The sequence below is a fragment of the Salvia hispanica genome, chromosome 3 (assembly GCF_023119035.1).
Source record: "Salvia hispanica cultivar TCC Black 2014 chromosome 3, UniMelb_Shisp_WGS_1.0, whole genome shotgun sequence".
NCBI lineage: Eukaryota > Viridiplantae > Streptophyta > Magnoliopsida > Lamiales > Lamiaceae > Salvia > Salvia hispanica.
The window spans coordinates 38730549-38748909 of record NC_062967.1 but is presented as its reverse complement, the minus strand read 5'-3'; the positions used below and the strand labels follow the sequence as shown (position 1 = coordinate 38748909).

General features: G+C 32.4%; 2 protein-coding genes across 2 annotated transcripts; both read right to left on the bottom strand.

The window, feature by feature from the left end:
* Positions 1-7207: 7207 nt before the first annotated feature.
* On the bottom strand, positions 7208-9674 carry LOC125210115 (monocopper oxidase-like protein SKS1). The gene is made up of 8 exons (XM_048109693.1): positions 9537-9674; positions 9209-9318; positions 8855-9125; positions 8672-8795; positions 8237-8600; positions 7795-8166; positions 7449-7705; positions 7208-7266 (listed from the first exon to the last, which is right to left on the bottom strand). The coding sequence occupies exons 1-8, from the start codon at positions 9672-9674 to the stop codon at positions 7208-7210; spliced, it is 1695 nt and encodes a 564-aa protein (XP_047965650.1).
* A 3260-nt stretch (positions 9675-12934) lies between these two features.
* Positions 12935-15042, bottom strand: LOC125216233 (putative expansin-B2). The gene is made up of 4 exons (XM_048117893.1): positions 13992-15042; positions 13692-13807; positions 13369-13559; positions 12935-13295 (listed from the first exon to the last, which is right to left on the bottom strand). Exons 1-4 carry the CDS (start codon positions 14140-14142, stop codon positions 12977-12979), a joined length of 777 nt encoding a protein of 258 aa, XP_047973850.1. The 5' UTR covers positions 14143-15042; the 3' UTR covers positions 12935-12976.
* Positions 15043-18361: the final 3319 nt, after the last annotated feature.

Here is an 18361-nt window from a genome sequence, read left to right as displayed (position 1 = left end):
TTCAACCTTCAAATTCACCAACTACGTGAATGATTATAAACTCTGTTGTTCGGTTCCAAAAATTGGACTTGAATACCATGTTCCTTGTCATGGGGATTCGAGAAATATTGTTTCCTTTGTTAGTGAAGACTAAGGCCTACTTAATTTATTAGAAAGAAAAAAAGTGTTCTAAAATAAGTTATTTTTATGATATGGTTGAAAATGTTAAAATTGGTCTATTTTTATGAAATGAAATGAGTATTTATTTTTTCGTCAGATTCCACAACAGTCGAATTTTGGAACCATTATTGATTCAATTGTCGCCGCAACTTTTCATACGCCATTGAAAAGTATATCAATTCTTTTAATTGAAAATTAGTAGAATACATCTAAGATCGACGGATATTTATTTTCTCCTCCGATCCACGACGATTCTATTGTCCATCACGGCAACTTTCATACGCCAATGAAAAGTAGTACATCAATTCTTTTAACTGACAATTAGTAAATACATCTAAAGATCATCAAAACCAATTTATTAATTTTTGACATTTAAATACTACTCCACTATATTACTACTGACGCAGTACATATTAAAGTAATAAAATCACAATGACACTATATTAATGCCAATCACCATACTTTTTATAAAATGATGGAACATCCTTATCGCTTGACATATAAAATCCATCTTCTCTTGCTTCCCAATAACATTTACCATGGCTGCATCTACCATCCCACGCCGATGAAAAAGCATCAAAATGACATCTTTTTGAATCCCATGAAGCATCACAATAGAATAGAGTATTTGGAATAAAATTCTCACAAAAGCTCCACGTATATTCTTGACCAACGATGAGGGTATGATTTCCTAAATTATCATTTTTGGATGCACAATGCAACTTCAATTGAGAATTTCGAGGGAGCTTATTTAAAATATGAACTATAAATTTATCCACAAAGAAGCATGATCGTGCTATAGTTGCTTGAAAGTGGTTGGGAGAAATTAGGAAAAGAAATAGAATGGTAATTGTGTAGTCTTTCATGGTGATTCAAGTGTATTATACGTATGTTTAATTCGAAATAAGATTAATGGCCATCATTTTATAATGGTGAGAGAAGGACTAGATTTGTAACCCAAATAATATATATTCTGATGAAATTAAATAAATCGTGATTATCATTTAGAGTATATATTAATATGATTTCCTAATATTGTGCATTAATTTTAAAGGATCGACATTAAAAAAAGAAAAGGAAGAGATCGTAAATGCTTGTCGACCTAATCCTTATTTTAAAATTGGGCCAGGATTGATTGTGTGGGCTTTCAGTATTTATTTTTGGTCCACAGTTTTATTAACTACTACTACCTCTATGTGAAGAGGATTCTATAGCGTAAATATCTACCATAATTATATTATAAAATTATAATTAATTTTTTATGATTTAATGAAGTGAGATTGAGATTATCTTGTACTACCTCCGTCCCCCAAAATTTGCTACACTTTAACCCGACACGGGTTTTAAGAAATATAATGAAAAGTGAGTTGAAAAAGTTGGTGGGATGTGGGTCCTACTTTTAAAGTATTAGTTTTATAATAAAATGTGAGTATGAATGAGTTGGTGGAATATGAGGTCCACTACTAAAAATGGTAATAGTGAAGTGTATCAAATTTTCAGGGACGGACCGAAACAGTAATATGTATCAAATTTTCAGGGACAGACTAACATCACTTAATTTCTACAGATAATTTTAGTACTAGTCAAAGAAATTTGATTACTTTTTAAAAAATATAGATACTTTAAGGAGTAAACTATCACACATACATAGCAAAAATAGTAGTACTCTTATTTAAATTGTCATGAATTTTATTTTAAAATTTTAAAATTTAACATTATACTATTTCATTTGTCCCATATAAATAAACAACTTTTGAAAACAAGAGTTTCAATATACAATTTGTAGAGTAAGAGAGATAAAAAAAAAATGTGATTAAAGTATTGTTAGTGAAGACTAATGCCTACTTAACTTTTCAGAAAGAAAAAAAATTCTGAAATAAAATTTATTATTTTTGTGATACAATCGAAAATGTTAAAACAGATCTATTTGTATGGAACGAAATGAATATTTATTTTCTCATCTGATTTCGCGACCTGCTATTTTTGGATCCACTATTAATTCAATTGTCCATCACAGCAACTTTTCATACGCCAATGAAAAGTGCATCAATTCTTTTAATTGAGAATATTGGAGATTATTACCAGACATTGATAACATCTACTACTTGAGAAAATTGCAAAACATGGGGATTATAAATAGTTATACTCGAAACTAGAAAATTGAATATAAAATTCTAGGTGAATTACTAATTTAACTTTAAGATCATATCACGTACTAGAACTTATAAAGAGTATAATAATTGGAGTTTTTACTCTTCTTATTTTCTGCTAATTAGACCAATATAAGTCCTAATAATTATCTTGCATCCTCTGTTTTGTCAAATAATAATGTAAATGGAAACATCCCAATTTCATGCTACATGTTTATGGAAGATGAATGAAGTCCTATTTCAGAAGAAGTGGCCTAGATTTAGAGTCAGCGAAATGTAGATAATTCAAGTTCAAGGAGTAAACTATCACACATATCAAGTAGGAGTAGTACTCTTATTTAAATTGTCATGTATTTTAATATAAAAATTTATAATCTAACTTTATACTTTATCTGCCCATAAAAATAGACAATTTTTGAAACGACATGAGTTTTAATTCGCAGTTTGTAGAGTAAGAAAGATAAAAAGAAAATGTGATTAAAGTATAGTTAGTAAAAACTAAAGCCTACTAAATTTATTAGAAAGAAAAAAAGTTTTCTAAAATAAAAGTTATTTTTATGATATGGTTGAAAATGTCAAAATTGATCTATTTTTATGGAACGGAATGAGTATTTATTTTCTTGTCAAATTCTATTTTTATGGAACGAAATGAGCATTTATTTTCTCGTCAGATTCCACAGCAGTCTATTTTTGGAACCACTATTGATTCAATTGTCCATAGCCACAACTTTTCATACGCCAATAAAAAGTACAACAACTTTTTTAATTGAAAATTAGTAGAATACATCTAAAGATCTACGGACGTATGGAGTATATATTTTCTCGTCCGATTCCACGACTTTGATCGACTATTGATTCAATTGTCCATCACGGCAACTTTCATACGCCAATGAAAAGTACACCAATTCTTTTAATTGACAATTAGTAAAATACATCTACATATAATCAAACCACTTTATAAATTAAAAATAAACCACTTTATTAATTCTTGACATCTCAATAATACTACTAGTGCAGTACATAATAAGATAATAAGATCATAACCACACTATATTAATTCCAATCATGATACTTTTTATAAATTGATCGATTATCATTAGAGTAAAATCCATCTTCTCTTGCTTCCCAATAACATTTACCATGGCTGCATCTACCATCCTTCCACTTCGATGAAAAAGCATCAAAATGACATTTTTTTGAACCCCACGAAGCATCACAATAGAATAAAGTATTTGGAATAAAATTCTCACAAAAGCCCCACGTATATTCTTGACCAACGATGAGGGTATGATTTCCTAAATCATCATTTTTGGATGCACAATGCAACTTCAATTGAGAAATATTTGAAGGGAGTGTATTTTTAATATGAACTGTGAATTTTTCCGTAAAGATGCATGATCGTGCTATAGTTGGTTGAAAGTGGTTGGGAGAAATTAGGAAAAGAAATAAAATTGTAATTGTGTAGTCTTTCGTGTTGATTTAAGTGTATTGTACGTTATGTTTATTTCGAAATACTAAGATTAACTGCCATCATTTTATAATGGTGAGAGGAGGACTTGATTTGTAACCCAAATAAATAATATATTCGGTTGATGAAATTAAATAAATCATGATTATCATAAATTAGAGTATATAAGATTTCCTAAAGTTGTGCATTAGTTTAAAAGATCGACATTAATTTGTGCATTTGTAAATTAAATAAATCGTGATTATCATAAACTAGAGTATATATGATTTCCTAAAGTTGTGTATTAATTTTAAAGGATCGACATTAATTTGTGCATTTGTTTCTCTATCCATCGGATATTTGTCTTCATCACTAAATTTGTTATTTGATAGGAAAGTAAAGTTATCCGGAAAAATGAGTTCTGGGATTATGATTCTTTGGATTATAATTTCTGAGATTTATGATTTCTCGGAATATGATTACACGAGGGGAAATTTGTCTTCAATTGTATTCAAATGAAATTTGTCTTCAATTGTACTTTGTAATGAGGGGAAATTCTAGATAAATCATGAAAGTCTTTATTTAATTTATTGCCAATGCTATACCAATAGTTTCGGTAACGTTGATACTGAAAAATAGCATATTATTATTAATTATAGTTGAAGTATTAAATTCCTGGTTTTACATGCTACACCCCTATGTGAAATTATGCACATATCGGCATATATATAGTGACCCAAAAAACTTACTCCATCATATGCAATTCATTTTGACATTACCATAGTTTTCTAATTATAGAGTAATCATAAATTCATTTTGCATAATCACTCTCATCATGTCCAATGTTCAAAAAATGGGGGGCTAATGTCCATTTATCTCTAAAACTATAAAAACAGACATTGACAACATCTTATCAATGTGTATCATAATCAATTAGGTGTACAAAAATGAGAACATTTTTATTATTTATCTTGATTATATCACACATTAACTTTGCATTATCAAAGAAATGTATTTTTACTCCTAAAGTTGAAGTTCACATCATTAGCAATCTCTCCCCAAATTCTCCATCACTGGAAGTGCATTGTCAATCTGGTGAAGATGATCTAGGAAAGCATGTGGTTGGTGTTAATCAAGATTACCATTGGAGTTTTTGTAATAGTGTGTTGGGAAATACTTTATTCAGTTGCAATCTTCGACCAGGCTCAAAGGAGGTAGGATTTGTTGCTTACTCTTCCGAATGGAGACAATGGCGTCCTAACAATACATGCAAATGGACAGCGAAGGACGATGGTATTTATTTTTATGAAGCGAAAAGGTATCAATGGAACATTAAATGTTGTTGATGAATTAATATGTGGATGTATTATGAATAAAGTCTATCTTTAGTTATTGCAAATTGTTATTCGAGTTTTTGCAACATTTTAACTTGGAATACTTTTTTCATATTTTGGATAAATTGTCACTAAAATACATGAACATGGGTAATTTTTAATTTCGCATCGATCACGTATTTTGTAATAAGCGCAAATATTTATTGAACCTAGCTGATATATTTTTCGACAGCACTTGCATAAGAAGTAAGAATAAACAAAATTCTTGATTGAAATACGTATATAGTGATCACCTCTAAATCTCATACCCAAATTTCGGTCAACATAAATTTGCAAATGCCATTTTATAAAGGTCGATTTTTGTCCCATTGTTCAGATAATAACCATTTAATATCCATTGTACCGTTTTTGGAAACAAAATGCGCTGTGAAAAATTCCATCGATCGAAATTGAAGTGACAACCGAAATTACACGCCGGTGTGGTAATCTATGTATAATTTTGGTAAAATCTACGTGTAATTTGGCATTCGATGAGTAACTTTGGGCGTCTGCGTCGATATTTCGATTGCCGAATTTTTTTTCTGGATTAATAAAGGTAACTTCAATAAATATATTACAATTTATTTGTAACAAAATGATCAAAATGTTAGCTCTGTATATATATGTACATTATGTAGTTTTTGAAATATTTTCTACACATACACACATTATGCATGCTTAAATTGATGCTGGGAACATATTATTGAAATTATTATTCTATTTCTCCCATAGTTTTAAATCCCCAAAAGAAGAAAATTTCCATTGTCGTCCTAATTTTTCACAAATCAAGATTAGTGCGTTTTAGTCAATAGATAAATTATATGGGGGTAGAATTGTCATTTGATTTGGTTGTTCTTATGATATAGTACTATAATTGAACCAAACATAGTACACAACATATTCATGGTTTAATAAACTTCTACCAAACACTAACACTTAAATCTTGTTAGTGGCTAAAAGTGAACCAAACATAGTTTATAAATACAAGTGAAAAAAGTATATATTTTCATCATCACTCGCAATTTCAAGTTTTTGTTCAACCAAAATGAGGAATAATGACAGAATGAAATTCCTCCTATTTTTCATTTTGTGGGCTCAAATATTAATTCAAGTACAACCAGTGGAACTGGAATCACTAAAAGATTGCTTCACTGATCGTATACATGTATATGTAAAGAATAATCTCCCTCCAAATCCTCACAGCCTCGAGGCACATTGTGCATCTGGAGACGACGATCTTGGCCACCATAAAATTGGTCGTAACGGTGATTATCATTTCACATTTTGTACAAGTTTTTGGGATAATACTTTATTCTTCTGTCATTTTTGGTGGTATAATAAGGATCAAGCTTTAGTAGTTTATAAAACTAGGAACTTAAAGGATGACAATAGATGTCATAACAACCCATGTTACTATGAAGCAAGAGGGGATGGGGTCTATTATGCCAATTCCATTGGCCCCAAACAAAATCTCACCAAACTATACAATTGGAATGTTCACAATTAATACAGTGCTATAGTTTAGAGGTTGTAGTGGATGAGATTGACTGATAATACCATTATCCGATGTGTATTTTTTTACATTTGATGTAGTGGTTTTGCATAGAGTATTGATTAGAGTATTTACTTGTATTTTTTTTTTTATTCTTTTACAGATTGCAAAAGAGATTCAAACAACACATTATTAATTAGTAGTTTACAAACCATGAACTATGCCCGATTGATCATAAGAAATACTTCCTCATTGTCATTGATAGATCATAGTGAGAATCACTTCAGCTTATTGTAAGATATTCTTCCTCTAATTAATAGGCCAAAGTTCGAATTGAACTAATCAAAAGTGAAAGTTCGAATCACTTCAGTCTTCGGCTACATAAGGTGGGGTGTATGAATTCGAAAGCTAAAGAAAGTTGTAACGCGATTATTTGGTACAAAAAATATTACGATTGAAAAACGTTTGATTTAAATGATAAGACGAGTAATGAAAGAATTCAATTTAATCAAATATTTGGTTTGCATAATTAACCCTTAATTGATAACTCGGCTTGCACTTAATTAGTCACCCGTTTGGATCTCCCTCACCACCCGGTTTGTGGAGCCGGCGCAGGTGCTAAAGCATCATCACCATCCACCACTCCTGTAACAATGCAACAATATATGAAACTATTCGGCTTCAGCCTGAGCCCATTGGGCCCAAATTCTATCGACAAATGTCGGTCCAGGCTATTTTTGGGCCAGACATAGGCCTAAACCCGAACATCAGACTAATTATCATAGCTCTTATTAATAATTAATGTTAGTCGAGGTTAGAGCGCTCACCGCACAAGAGGAGGTTTTGAGGAGGTGGGCGCTCCTTGGCCGGGTTCGGGTCGTCGTTGTGAACCCTAATATAGATCTCTTGCCCCATGTACCAATGCACCAAATTCTGGGATCTCAAGTTCCACATCCCGGGATTGTCAAGAAATACGTACACAGCCGTCCATCCACTCGGATACACTTGCACGGTCGAACGAACCACCGGATCGTATAAATTATACGTGTCACGCGAATCCACCGTCCATTCCCCCCAGCCAAATCTACAATCATAGTCTCAATAAATCCATCAAAACAAAAACTAGTAAAAATTAAGTATCATTAAATTGTATGTTAGTTAAAAAGGCCTCACCCTACAACAAAAAATCCAAAGCCATCTAGATGCCAAGAATCAATCTCATCAACAAGATCATTCTTGAACACGATCTCGAGCCACCCCTTATGCACCCCTGTCACGACTGAGACCCCGTAGACCGCGACACCATTGACCGACTGAGTAGGGAACTCGTCGAGCTGGTATACACCCGAGCCATTTCTGAAGTGATCAGCAAGCTTCAGGGGAGTAGTGGGAGTAAGATAAGACACATTGTTCACAACATAGCTCTGGACTTCATTGATCAAAGCTCTCGACCCGTGCAGGATGAACGTCTGAGACAGCGTTACGTTCGACACGTTGAACGTGCCCTGTGGATTAGGCCTCGCAGCACCCGCAGTCAAATTCCATCTTCCCATGCAAAAACACAACATAAGTTGAAATTAACTCAATTCTTGAGAACAATGTGATTATTGGTTACCTTATGGATTTAGCTTGATTCATCGAAAAGTCAACGTCGAACGCACCAGGACCGTCGGGAACAGGGCCTTGGACAGGGGATGAAGAGTTCAGGTAATGAAGTATCCCTTTGGCAACAAGGGAGCTATTGGATGGATCAAATTCAAAAAATTTCGGGGTGGCCACCACGTAGTAGTCGGCCTCGTCTTGATCAGCGGTGACGAGAACCGAGTACGACTGGCCAACGTGCACGTCCAGAGAATCTAGCGTGATCTGGTTCGTGTAGGAGCCTTCCGTCTCCACAAGCACCATTGGATGCTTCTGAAACCTTAAGTTGAAGCTGAACTGAGTCCCGACGTTCGAGATCCTAAACCGGTAGGTCTTCCCTGCACGAACACGATCCAAGATCAAGAACTCTCGAGACAAAAGTTGCAAGAATGCCACAACTCATTTTCACCTTTTGTGACGTTGAAAGACTCGTATAATGTGGAATCAAGGCTTCCATAAGGCCCCTTCCCATTCATCAACATGGCATTTGGGTACGTTCGGTTCGAGTTTTCTTGTATCGTTATCCGAGTATTCTGCCATCAAGAAAATTAAGGATCATTCGACAAAAATGGCTGTCGCAGATTGTTAGTACCTTGTAGTAGTCGTCCATCCAGTCGCCAACGAGGAGGTCAAACTCGGCTTCTGGTTTAGGGAAAGGCACGAGAATGACATCGCGGTTGTTGACTCGAATTGGGCCGTATCCTCCACTGGACTTCTGGAAGTTTATAGACGGGAAGTAAGTATAGGAGCCGATCTGATCCTTTGCCTGAAAAACGTAAGTCCAGTTCGTCCCGGGCTCGATCGGGCAGTTCGTGCCCGACACTCCGTCTTGCCATGAGTTCAGCCTCTGTTGTATTCCATTCCTTGAGAAGATCAAAAAACAGAATTAAAAAAATATCCAAAAAAAAAAAAATACTACTAGCATTCTTGAACCAGTTGATTGTACCATGTAAAGAGCAAGGGCTCGTCCAAATCGTTGAACACATTGACATGAACAACGTCGTTAGTTGTTGCGTTTATGAGAGGCCCGGGGAACATTCCGTTGATCTTGATAACCTGAAAAACATACATACATTGATACAAGTATAGCGACACACAAGAGTGGTCTGAGAGAAATTTCTAATTTGGCACGAGATTTTATGTAGTGTTGTTTTGTGTGTAAAGTAGAGAGTGATGTTTCTGTATTTATAAATGTGTCATTTAGAGTGAGACATCCAAAAAATGAAAACGTAAAATGTGTCACTTAGAATGGGACGGAGGGAGTATAAACTTACCGTGAGATTGCTGGTTGTGGAATAGAAATCTCCGGTGACAATCCATTCATAGTAGATGTCTAAGCAGTTCATACAAGACATAAGAGATAAGAGCACGAGAGAGAGAAGTGCGATTCTTGGCTGCTCGAACGAAGCCATTGAAGCACTTGAGAACTAGTCAGTTTACGTCTATGATCATGTTATATAGTGGCAGTACAAGAGAAGCAGGCCTTGTTTGAAGACGAACATCAAATGATAGAGTAAAAGAGTTGATTTGTATGAATTCGGAAAGACCGATGTTCATTCATCCTCTTCTGAGTTAACAAGGTTGTTATGAACAAGCCTAAGCTGTCTTTTTGTCATGTTTACTGATTCAGCAGTTATTCTAAAGCAAAATACTAATTCAGAAGCAATAGCCAAGAAAACGAGACAAATAAGAAAAGGTCAAAAAATAGGACAAAAGCAACAAACTACCCTTCAAACTGATCTATATATGTCTAGATTCTAGAATATAAGATTTCACTTTCTTTTTGTTAATTGCTCTAATAAAGGCCTGTGAAATTAATAAATAACACTGTAATAAATAAAGAAACACTATAAATCATTTTAGTTGGGACAGATTAAAAAAAAGAAAAATGGATCATATTCAGTAGAACGAAAGGAATTGAAACGGAGTTGAAAACATGTTGCATTACCGCTTCCCGCTCCGGTTGGTGGGCCATACCATGTAGCGACAGCTTCCGAGAAGGAGTTACGCGTTGTAGTATTGATTGATTTTGTAGCGACGCTAAAGCAGGAGTAATTTAAGATTAATGAAGTAATTAAAATAGAGAAAATATTATGGTTGCGATTAGTAAACATGATGTTGTTTTGCTATAATTGTGCATTGAGATTTAATATATATATTCCATATAAGCACCACCTTTTTTATAGTGTTGAGACAGTATAAATTTTCTTATTTTCTAACCAGATTAAAATTGATAAAATGTTTTCATGGATTCACTAATATTTTTGTGTTGATTGTTGAATTTATATCAAACAGAATATTTGTGATAAACATATAAAATTGGAAATTGGATTAATATAGTCCACTATTACTCTATTAGTATCGGGTAACGATATTTAATCCGATACAATAGCATCAGTACTTCAACAAATTAATACATGTAGTATTAAGAAAATGTCATAATATGTTTTTCAGCTTTGACTTTTTGTGAATAGTATCGGATTTTTGGATCAAATATCATATTTATCCAATTAAGAAAATGCCATAAAATAAGGAAAGACTAGAATAAAATGTTTGGTATAAGTCAATATAAACGTAAAACAGTGTTGGAATCATTTTGTGGTAAATGCATTTTCAGTTCAAGGTATTGAGTAAAAATGCTAAAAGATGATTAGTAGTTATTCATATGTTATTTATATTTCCAATTATTTCATATTGAATAATTACGAATAAAATCATCATGATTGTGACTAAACCAACTACTCCACTAATTAAGTATTTGATGAAACAATAAGCACCTTTTGGCTGAAATGCGATCAATATAAAATTAATATATAATAGAACAAAATGCACACATTTTTTGTTGGATTCAAACTAATTAAGACCTATAAATGATGCATACCGAAATGTCATGTTTGAAGTTTTGTAAAATTGCATAGGAAAAAATACTAGCTATGTTACGTTATTAACAATTATGTCATATTAAACGATTATAGGCACATGATCACTACAGAAATAGAGAAATAGTAAAAAATAAATACTATGGTATCATTGTTGGTTTGGAATTGGTGATTAAAAATGTTAGGCTCTGAAAATGGTTTAATGTAGTTAATGGTTAGCAACATTTAGGTACAACTGTGAAAATGTTCAAATTTTATTAGTACTCCCTCTCCCCCTGTCACGTAACATATAGTATCATATTTCTATTTTGAACTCATTTTTAAAAATTATAGTATTAAATAATTAAAATAAATAGAACATAAAATATGAGAGAAAATGATGTAGAGAACGGTCTCCTCTACGTTGGGTTGACCATAAATAAAAAGCAAATAAGATGAATCACTACGTTAAGATGGGCTTGTATGAAGGAAATGCCTAATTAATTATTGGGCTGGCTCATAAATAATTCAGGGGCTTGGCCTGCATAAATGTTGTCACCTTCAACATGATTGATTAAATCAATAACGTTCTATTTCTAAAAATCGAATTCTTATTCTGTCACAAAAATAAATAATTAAATTGCTTTAATTACTTTAATAAAGGCCTATGAATGAAATTAATTAAAGTAGAATTAGAATTATCCAAAAACTCAAAAGCAAAAGCAAAACATAGTATGTGAGGATTGAACTAAATATTTGACTTACGTAGCAAATGAGTTAAATTAACTTTGGAAATAGTAATTTTATTTATTAGAGTAAATAAAATTGAAAAATGAAAGAACAAAAACTGTGAGTTTATGTTACTGAACGTCTGAACCAATGTGTGAACTAATAATGCTGGATATACGTGAACTTGAGAAATTATTACAACCAAAAAAAATCATCGAGGACATTTTTTAATGCAATTAAGGATGATAATATGTGTTTCTAAATATATCATAAACACTTTAAAAGAGTCCTTATTATTAATGTCTCGACTAAAATTAGAAGGTAAATGGAAGTATCCTTAAAAAATAAAAGATTAAATTAATTTATTCTTTATTTAAAAACGTTTTCTTTTACCTCCTAAATTATTGTTATTTTTTGAAAATTTTTAACGTAAATAATTGGATCTCAAATTTTGTGTCCCAAAAAATATTTTTTTTTTTAGTGGATTAATAATGGTAACAGACTAAATAAATACTGTACACAAGATTTTTTACATAATGAAGTTAGTGGAGTACTAGTAAATTAGTTTATTTGGAGTCAAATATGGTTGGATTTTTGGGTTTGTGATTGAATCTATCTCATTGTTAATTAAGAATTTTACCATCTTTCTTTCCAATTTATCAGTTTTATTTCCAACCTTTGGCAGTTGTATTTGTATCAATAATTTTAGAAGCAAATGATAGGATATCCTCTAAGTGCCTGTTTGGTAGATATGATAAGATAACTCCAAGCTGGATAGATTATCATGGTTAAGCCTAGATAATGTAACAAGTACTGTGATTGGTAGAGTAAGATATGAAAATGGATAGAATTCAAGTTAATGTGTAAAAAGACTTTTGTGTCCTTCATATACTGTACTGAATTGTTACTAAGTTATTTATAATCTGCTTAATTCTATTACAAATTCTGATTTTATTAATACATTTCATAATTTAATGATAAAGAAAATTTTATATTTATATATAGGAATAGGATTCTCACAAAAATAATTTATTAATTCGTCACATTCAGCAATAAAAAGAGGTTGACATTTTCCAGACCTCAACTAATGAGCAATGTGGATACTAATTATTCAAATATTAGTGTGATCAAAAGTTAACATTGGAGTAATAGAATTGTCCAATTTTCCAATCATAAGGAATGACATTGTATGCAATAATCGATGCACTGCTTTCAGGTCCAGTGATCCTTACAGAGAAAGGACCTTTTTGCCAATCTTTCAAATCAGCTTTCCACGTGACTCCCCAAGATCTTTGCATTGACACCCAATCTGAGGTTGAAGGTTGCAGTTCAATGTGAGCAATATCACCATATCCATTCAAAGCCTCCACCACAAAGGCTAGATAGTATTGATTTGAGCCCGCAACAATTTTGAATTTTACGTTTGAATTGTAATTGCAATTTACCCTGATCACAATAACAAAGCGGAGATTGTTAGATTCTACGGGAGCTACGGTTTGTCTCATTGATGAAAGTGTACCTTCTATACTGAATACTGATCTTGCCGGCATTCCTCAAGTTGTATTCTTGGCCAGAATATGCCAAAGCTCCGAAAGCTTTTCCACTTAAATCAAAGTGAATGCCATCGTCATTGCATGAACCGGGACACTCGTCTGTAATTGTTACTTTAATTGCATTTTTTGAACATTCATTGTTATATAAGCACTTCACCTACAAATACATATATATAAATAAGGTTATTGCATTTCAACTAATTATTTTTTAATGTATGTTACTATGGAAATAAAAATAGCTAGACTTAGGTTTTATTTTTTATATTTTTTTTTTGATAGGATATATTACCTCATAACAAGCTCCACAGCCGGCTCCGGATTGATATAAGTTGTTATTTCCCGCAGAAACAAAACCATAGTAGGGATCATTTTCTATATCATATCCCAAGCCACAAGCTCCCCCATCTTATGAAATAGTAAACAATTAGTCAAATAAATAACAATATAACAATCTTTGTCCTAATATTTCTTATTAAAAAAATCAATAGCTCAATGCCTCGATCTAAAAGGCAGTAAATTTCGTGCAAAAAAGAAATCGATCACTTGAAATGGGACGGATGGAGTAGTAGAGTTAAAGATGTTGGATTACCACTTCCGGCTCCGTCGGGAGGGCCATACCACGTGGCAACACCGTTGTAGAAGGAGTCATTTTCTGTAGTAACATTTACTGATTCTATGCAAAAGCATGTGTAATTCAAGATTAACAAAGTAACTAAAATAGAGAAAAGATTAGTCAACATGATTGTTGATTTGCTGTATTGGATGTGTGTTTATCTCAAATAATCCATGCACCTTTTTTATAGTCAAGGGAGAAATACTAGATTTATGAGTTGTAACCCTATTAATACATTTGGTTAATAAAATTAATTAAAATTTTGATTATTGTAAATGAGGATTGGCAAAAGGAGAATCTACGAACATAAATCATTATGACTTGTTGACGGTTTAGGAAATGGAAGATTATAGCGATCAAGTATTTAACCAAGTAGAACAGTCTCGTGTATTGAAGAATTATTTATTAAAAATATTGATAACATTGTCAACCAAAAAGTTGTAAAACATAATGAATCGGAAACTGGAATTTGAGGTCAAAATATCACGTTATATAAAAATTAAAAATTTTATTATTTATAATCTGAGCTAATTTTTAAGAATATTTATATTCTTAGGTGATCTATGTGATTTCAATTGTTATAAGGATTAAATTCATAATAAAATTTAAGGAATCTGATAAAAATAAAATAAAATTATGTGGAAGAAAAGCTTTTGAATGCAAATTATATAAATACAACAATAAATAGAAAAGATAAAATATTTAATCGGTAAAAAGTTATGAATATCATTACAACACCGGCAACATTAATTTGGATGTGAAACCTTTGAAACTGAAGATTATTTAATCAAAATTTCCATTATTTTTTTAAAAATTACTAGTAGAAAGATTTAAAAAAATGCAATCATTAAAAATGTATCAAGAAACCTAAAAAAAGGGATAAAAAACTCTAACGGAAATTATATAAGAAAATTGAACTTAAGAACTAAGCTATGATTTCCTAAATCATCATCTTTGGATACACAATGCAACTTAAATCGAGAATTTGGAGGGAGATTAATTATTGGATATATGAAGTGAGAATTCAACCGTAATAATGCATGCTATAGTTGCTTGAAAGTTGTGGGAAGAAAGGAAAAGACATAGGATGGTAATTGTGTAATCTTTCATGTTAATTGGAGTGTATTATTGTATATTTATCGCAGATTGAGCAAGTAAAAAGTGGAAGTAGGATGATAAGCAGAGGTGGACGCAGAAATATATATCGATTGAGGCTGAGATTTCTAATTTTTATATCAATGTATATTTTTGGACAAGTTTCATCTTGTAAGAGCTGTTATACAATAATTTGCATTAAATATCAATGACTTTCACAAAAAATTAATAGAAAAATATTTAAAAAATAAATTCATTAAGGGCTTTAGCCCTTAGTCACCTCCATTTGGGTCTGCCTATGATGATAAGGATATGAAAATTGAGATCTTGCGATTCTCCAAAGATCTCTATAGTCAGAGAATACACTTGGACACCTATTGAGGAAATTAACTCGGCCGTGAAAGATTAATCCCTACGTTAAGTGCCTGTTCTGTATGCACTATTAATCAGTATTAAGTGTCAAAGACGATTTAAATTGGTGTTCGGTTGAAAAAATCACGGCCCGCAACTCGTAAGAGGCCCGCACATAAGCCTGTATAAATAATGCAATATAACTATTTTTATTAGACTATTCATCTAGCCTTACCCCCTCCGACTAAAGCAATCCTAGATAAAGTCCATTCTATCAAAAAAAAAGCTCAGCACCTGCCTCTCAAAATCAAATCCGACTGATCGACCTCAAGCACCGTCTCTTACTGAGAATCGACTGCAACCACCATCTCCGACTCAAATTCTACCACCTGCCTCTCAAAATCTACCGCGACCACCACCTCCGACTGAAATTCCATGGCTTCCAAGACGTAATGTATGGGCCCGCGACCACCACCTCCGATTTAGAGAGGCAGGTGCTCTTCCCCTTCCCCTCCCCCTTCTCCTTCTCCATCTTCTGAGAAACTAGCCGGCGCTCGCCGGCGCCGTTGAAGTGAGAGAGGGCTAGAGTGAATCGCGTTTTTTTCAAAAATGTCTGCAGACCTCCTCTTTATTTTCTTTTTTAAAACTCTTATATTTTATTTTAAATGATAAATCCTTAAAATAATTAAAGTTATGATTAAGAGTTATTAATTAATTAAAAATTGCTTAAGTTGGTCAAAATTGTGATTAAAATGGTTGACCATTAAATATTAACGGAAATGTTGACGGAGGGCCAAAATGATCAAATTTACATATGTTCATGAAAAAAAAATCCAAAAGATAAAGTTTAGTACCAAAATGATAAAATGGGCATATGTTCATGACCAATTTTGACCTTTATTCTTATTTTATATGATTAACCGAACAGGCACTAAGTTGTGCTTTTATGGAGGGATGCCAAATTAATTACTCTCTCTGTCCCACAAAGATTGTCCCATTTTTCCATTTCCGTCCGTCCCACAAAGTTTGTCCCATTTCATTTTTACCATTTTTGGTAGTGGACCTCATATTCCACTAACTCATTCCTACTCACATTTTATTATAAAACTAATACTTTAAAAGTAGGACCCACATCCCACCAACTTTTTCTAACTCACTTTTCATTACATTTCTTAAAACTCGTGCGGATCAAAGTGGGACTATCTTTGTGGAACGGAGGGAGTATTTAGCTAGACCATTAATAATCATGGGCTTGGCCTGCAAAAACATTGTTTCCATCTTCAACATGATTGATTAAATTAATACTCTTGTTAAAATTATATACCATGGCGATCAACTATTTAACAAACACGCGTAATTAAAGCATGCAACCATTAGTTCTTCACCAAGGGAATAATTGATTAGAAATTAGTACTATAATCTTATTGAAGAATTGTTTATTATAAATATTGATAACATCGTCAACTAAAAAGTTGTAAACATAATCAAATTGGAAACTAGAATTTTGAGGTCAAAATATCAATTAATATAATAATTGGAGTTTTAATGTTTTATTGTCTTGAGCTGATTTTTAAGAATATAAAATATGGGGCATGTTAGGGTGCCACCACCCCTTAAAATAATACCATACCACCATTCCTAGCCAATCATTTGTACATGTGGACGAATAATAAGCTGTCACGTGGAAAAAAATAAAAAAATCTGAAAAAGACAGCCAGACAATTTGTTGGTCTTTATGCAGCAATTTTTCTTGTCCAGAGATATCCGACACACTATACAGCAATCTATAGATTGTTGTGTAGTGTTTGTAATATTGTTGTGTAGCGTTTATAATATTACTGTATAAGTGGTGTCACGGTGTCACTTTAAGAGGGGTTGTCATTTTAACACAAACTATAAAATATTCTTATTTGATTTATATATTTATCAATTTTTATAAGGATTAAATTGCATGAATATAATTATTATACCGGTAACATTAATTTGGAAGTAAAACTTTTGAAAGTGGACGCGTTTAAAAAATTGTGGGTCGCAATAAAAATGTAATCTTATTTTGGTAATTAATTCTGTGAGTTTGTTAAATGCTATGCATTTAGGTAGTTATTTTCGACTGAATGTTGATTTGTAGAAGTATTTAATACTATGTCATTTACTTCTGGAAAAAGGCAACTTGCATTTATATTATGATAAATAGTCCAAATTAAGGACGTCAAACAATACAAATCAATAATCATCATATAATAGAATTGACATAACCCTAACTATCTAAAACTAAAAGCTAGAGATGAATTGATCAACGGACAACGGAAATTATAAGTCACAACCGATCTTGAACTACGATCGATAAATCTAATTGAAAATGGTTCAATGGTTCCAGATGGCCGATCAAATTTCCAAGTCTCGCCCCAATTACATTGCATATACTCCCATGATTTCGTTCCTTGAGCTGATATGTCGATTCGATTCGATCGATCACCATCCCCATTCACATTCTCCACAGTCATGGCTAAGTAGTAAGTATTAGACACCAAGTTGGTCTTCACTGCCATCCTAAATTAGTCATAGTGGTATTGCACACTGCATAACCGTGAAAGCACTCTCTAATTATTTAGATAAAATAAGCATAAAATCACTGTTAATAAAAGGCATGAAGACAAACACAAACCAAACAGAAGTCCTAAACGGTAAAAGTGATCTCTAACGATTTAATAAAATAACCATAAACTAAAAACAAAAAAGAAGAACTCACACAAAAGCAAGCACAAACTAAACAAGGTCCTAAACTATAAAATCTTCATCGAGTGGAATAAAATATGCATAAAATCACAGTTAAAATAAGCATAAAATCATAGTTAATGAGAAGAAAGACAAACATAAACCAGCCAAACCCCTAAATTGTG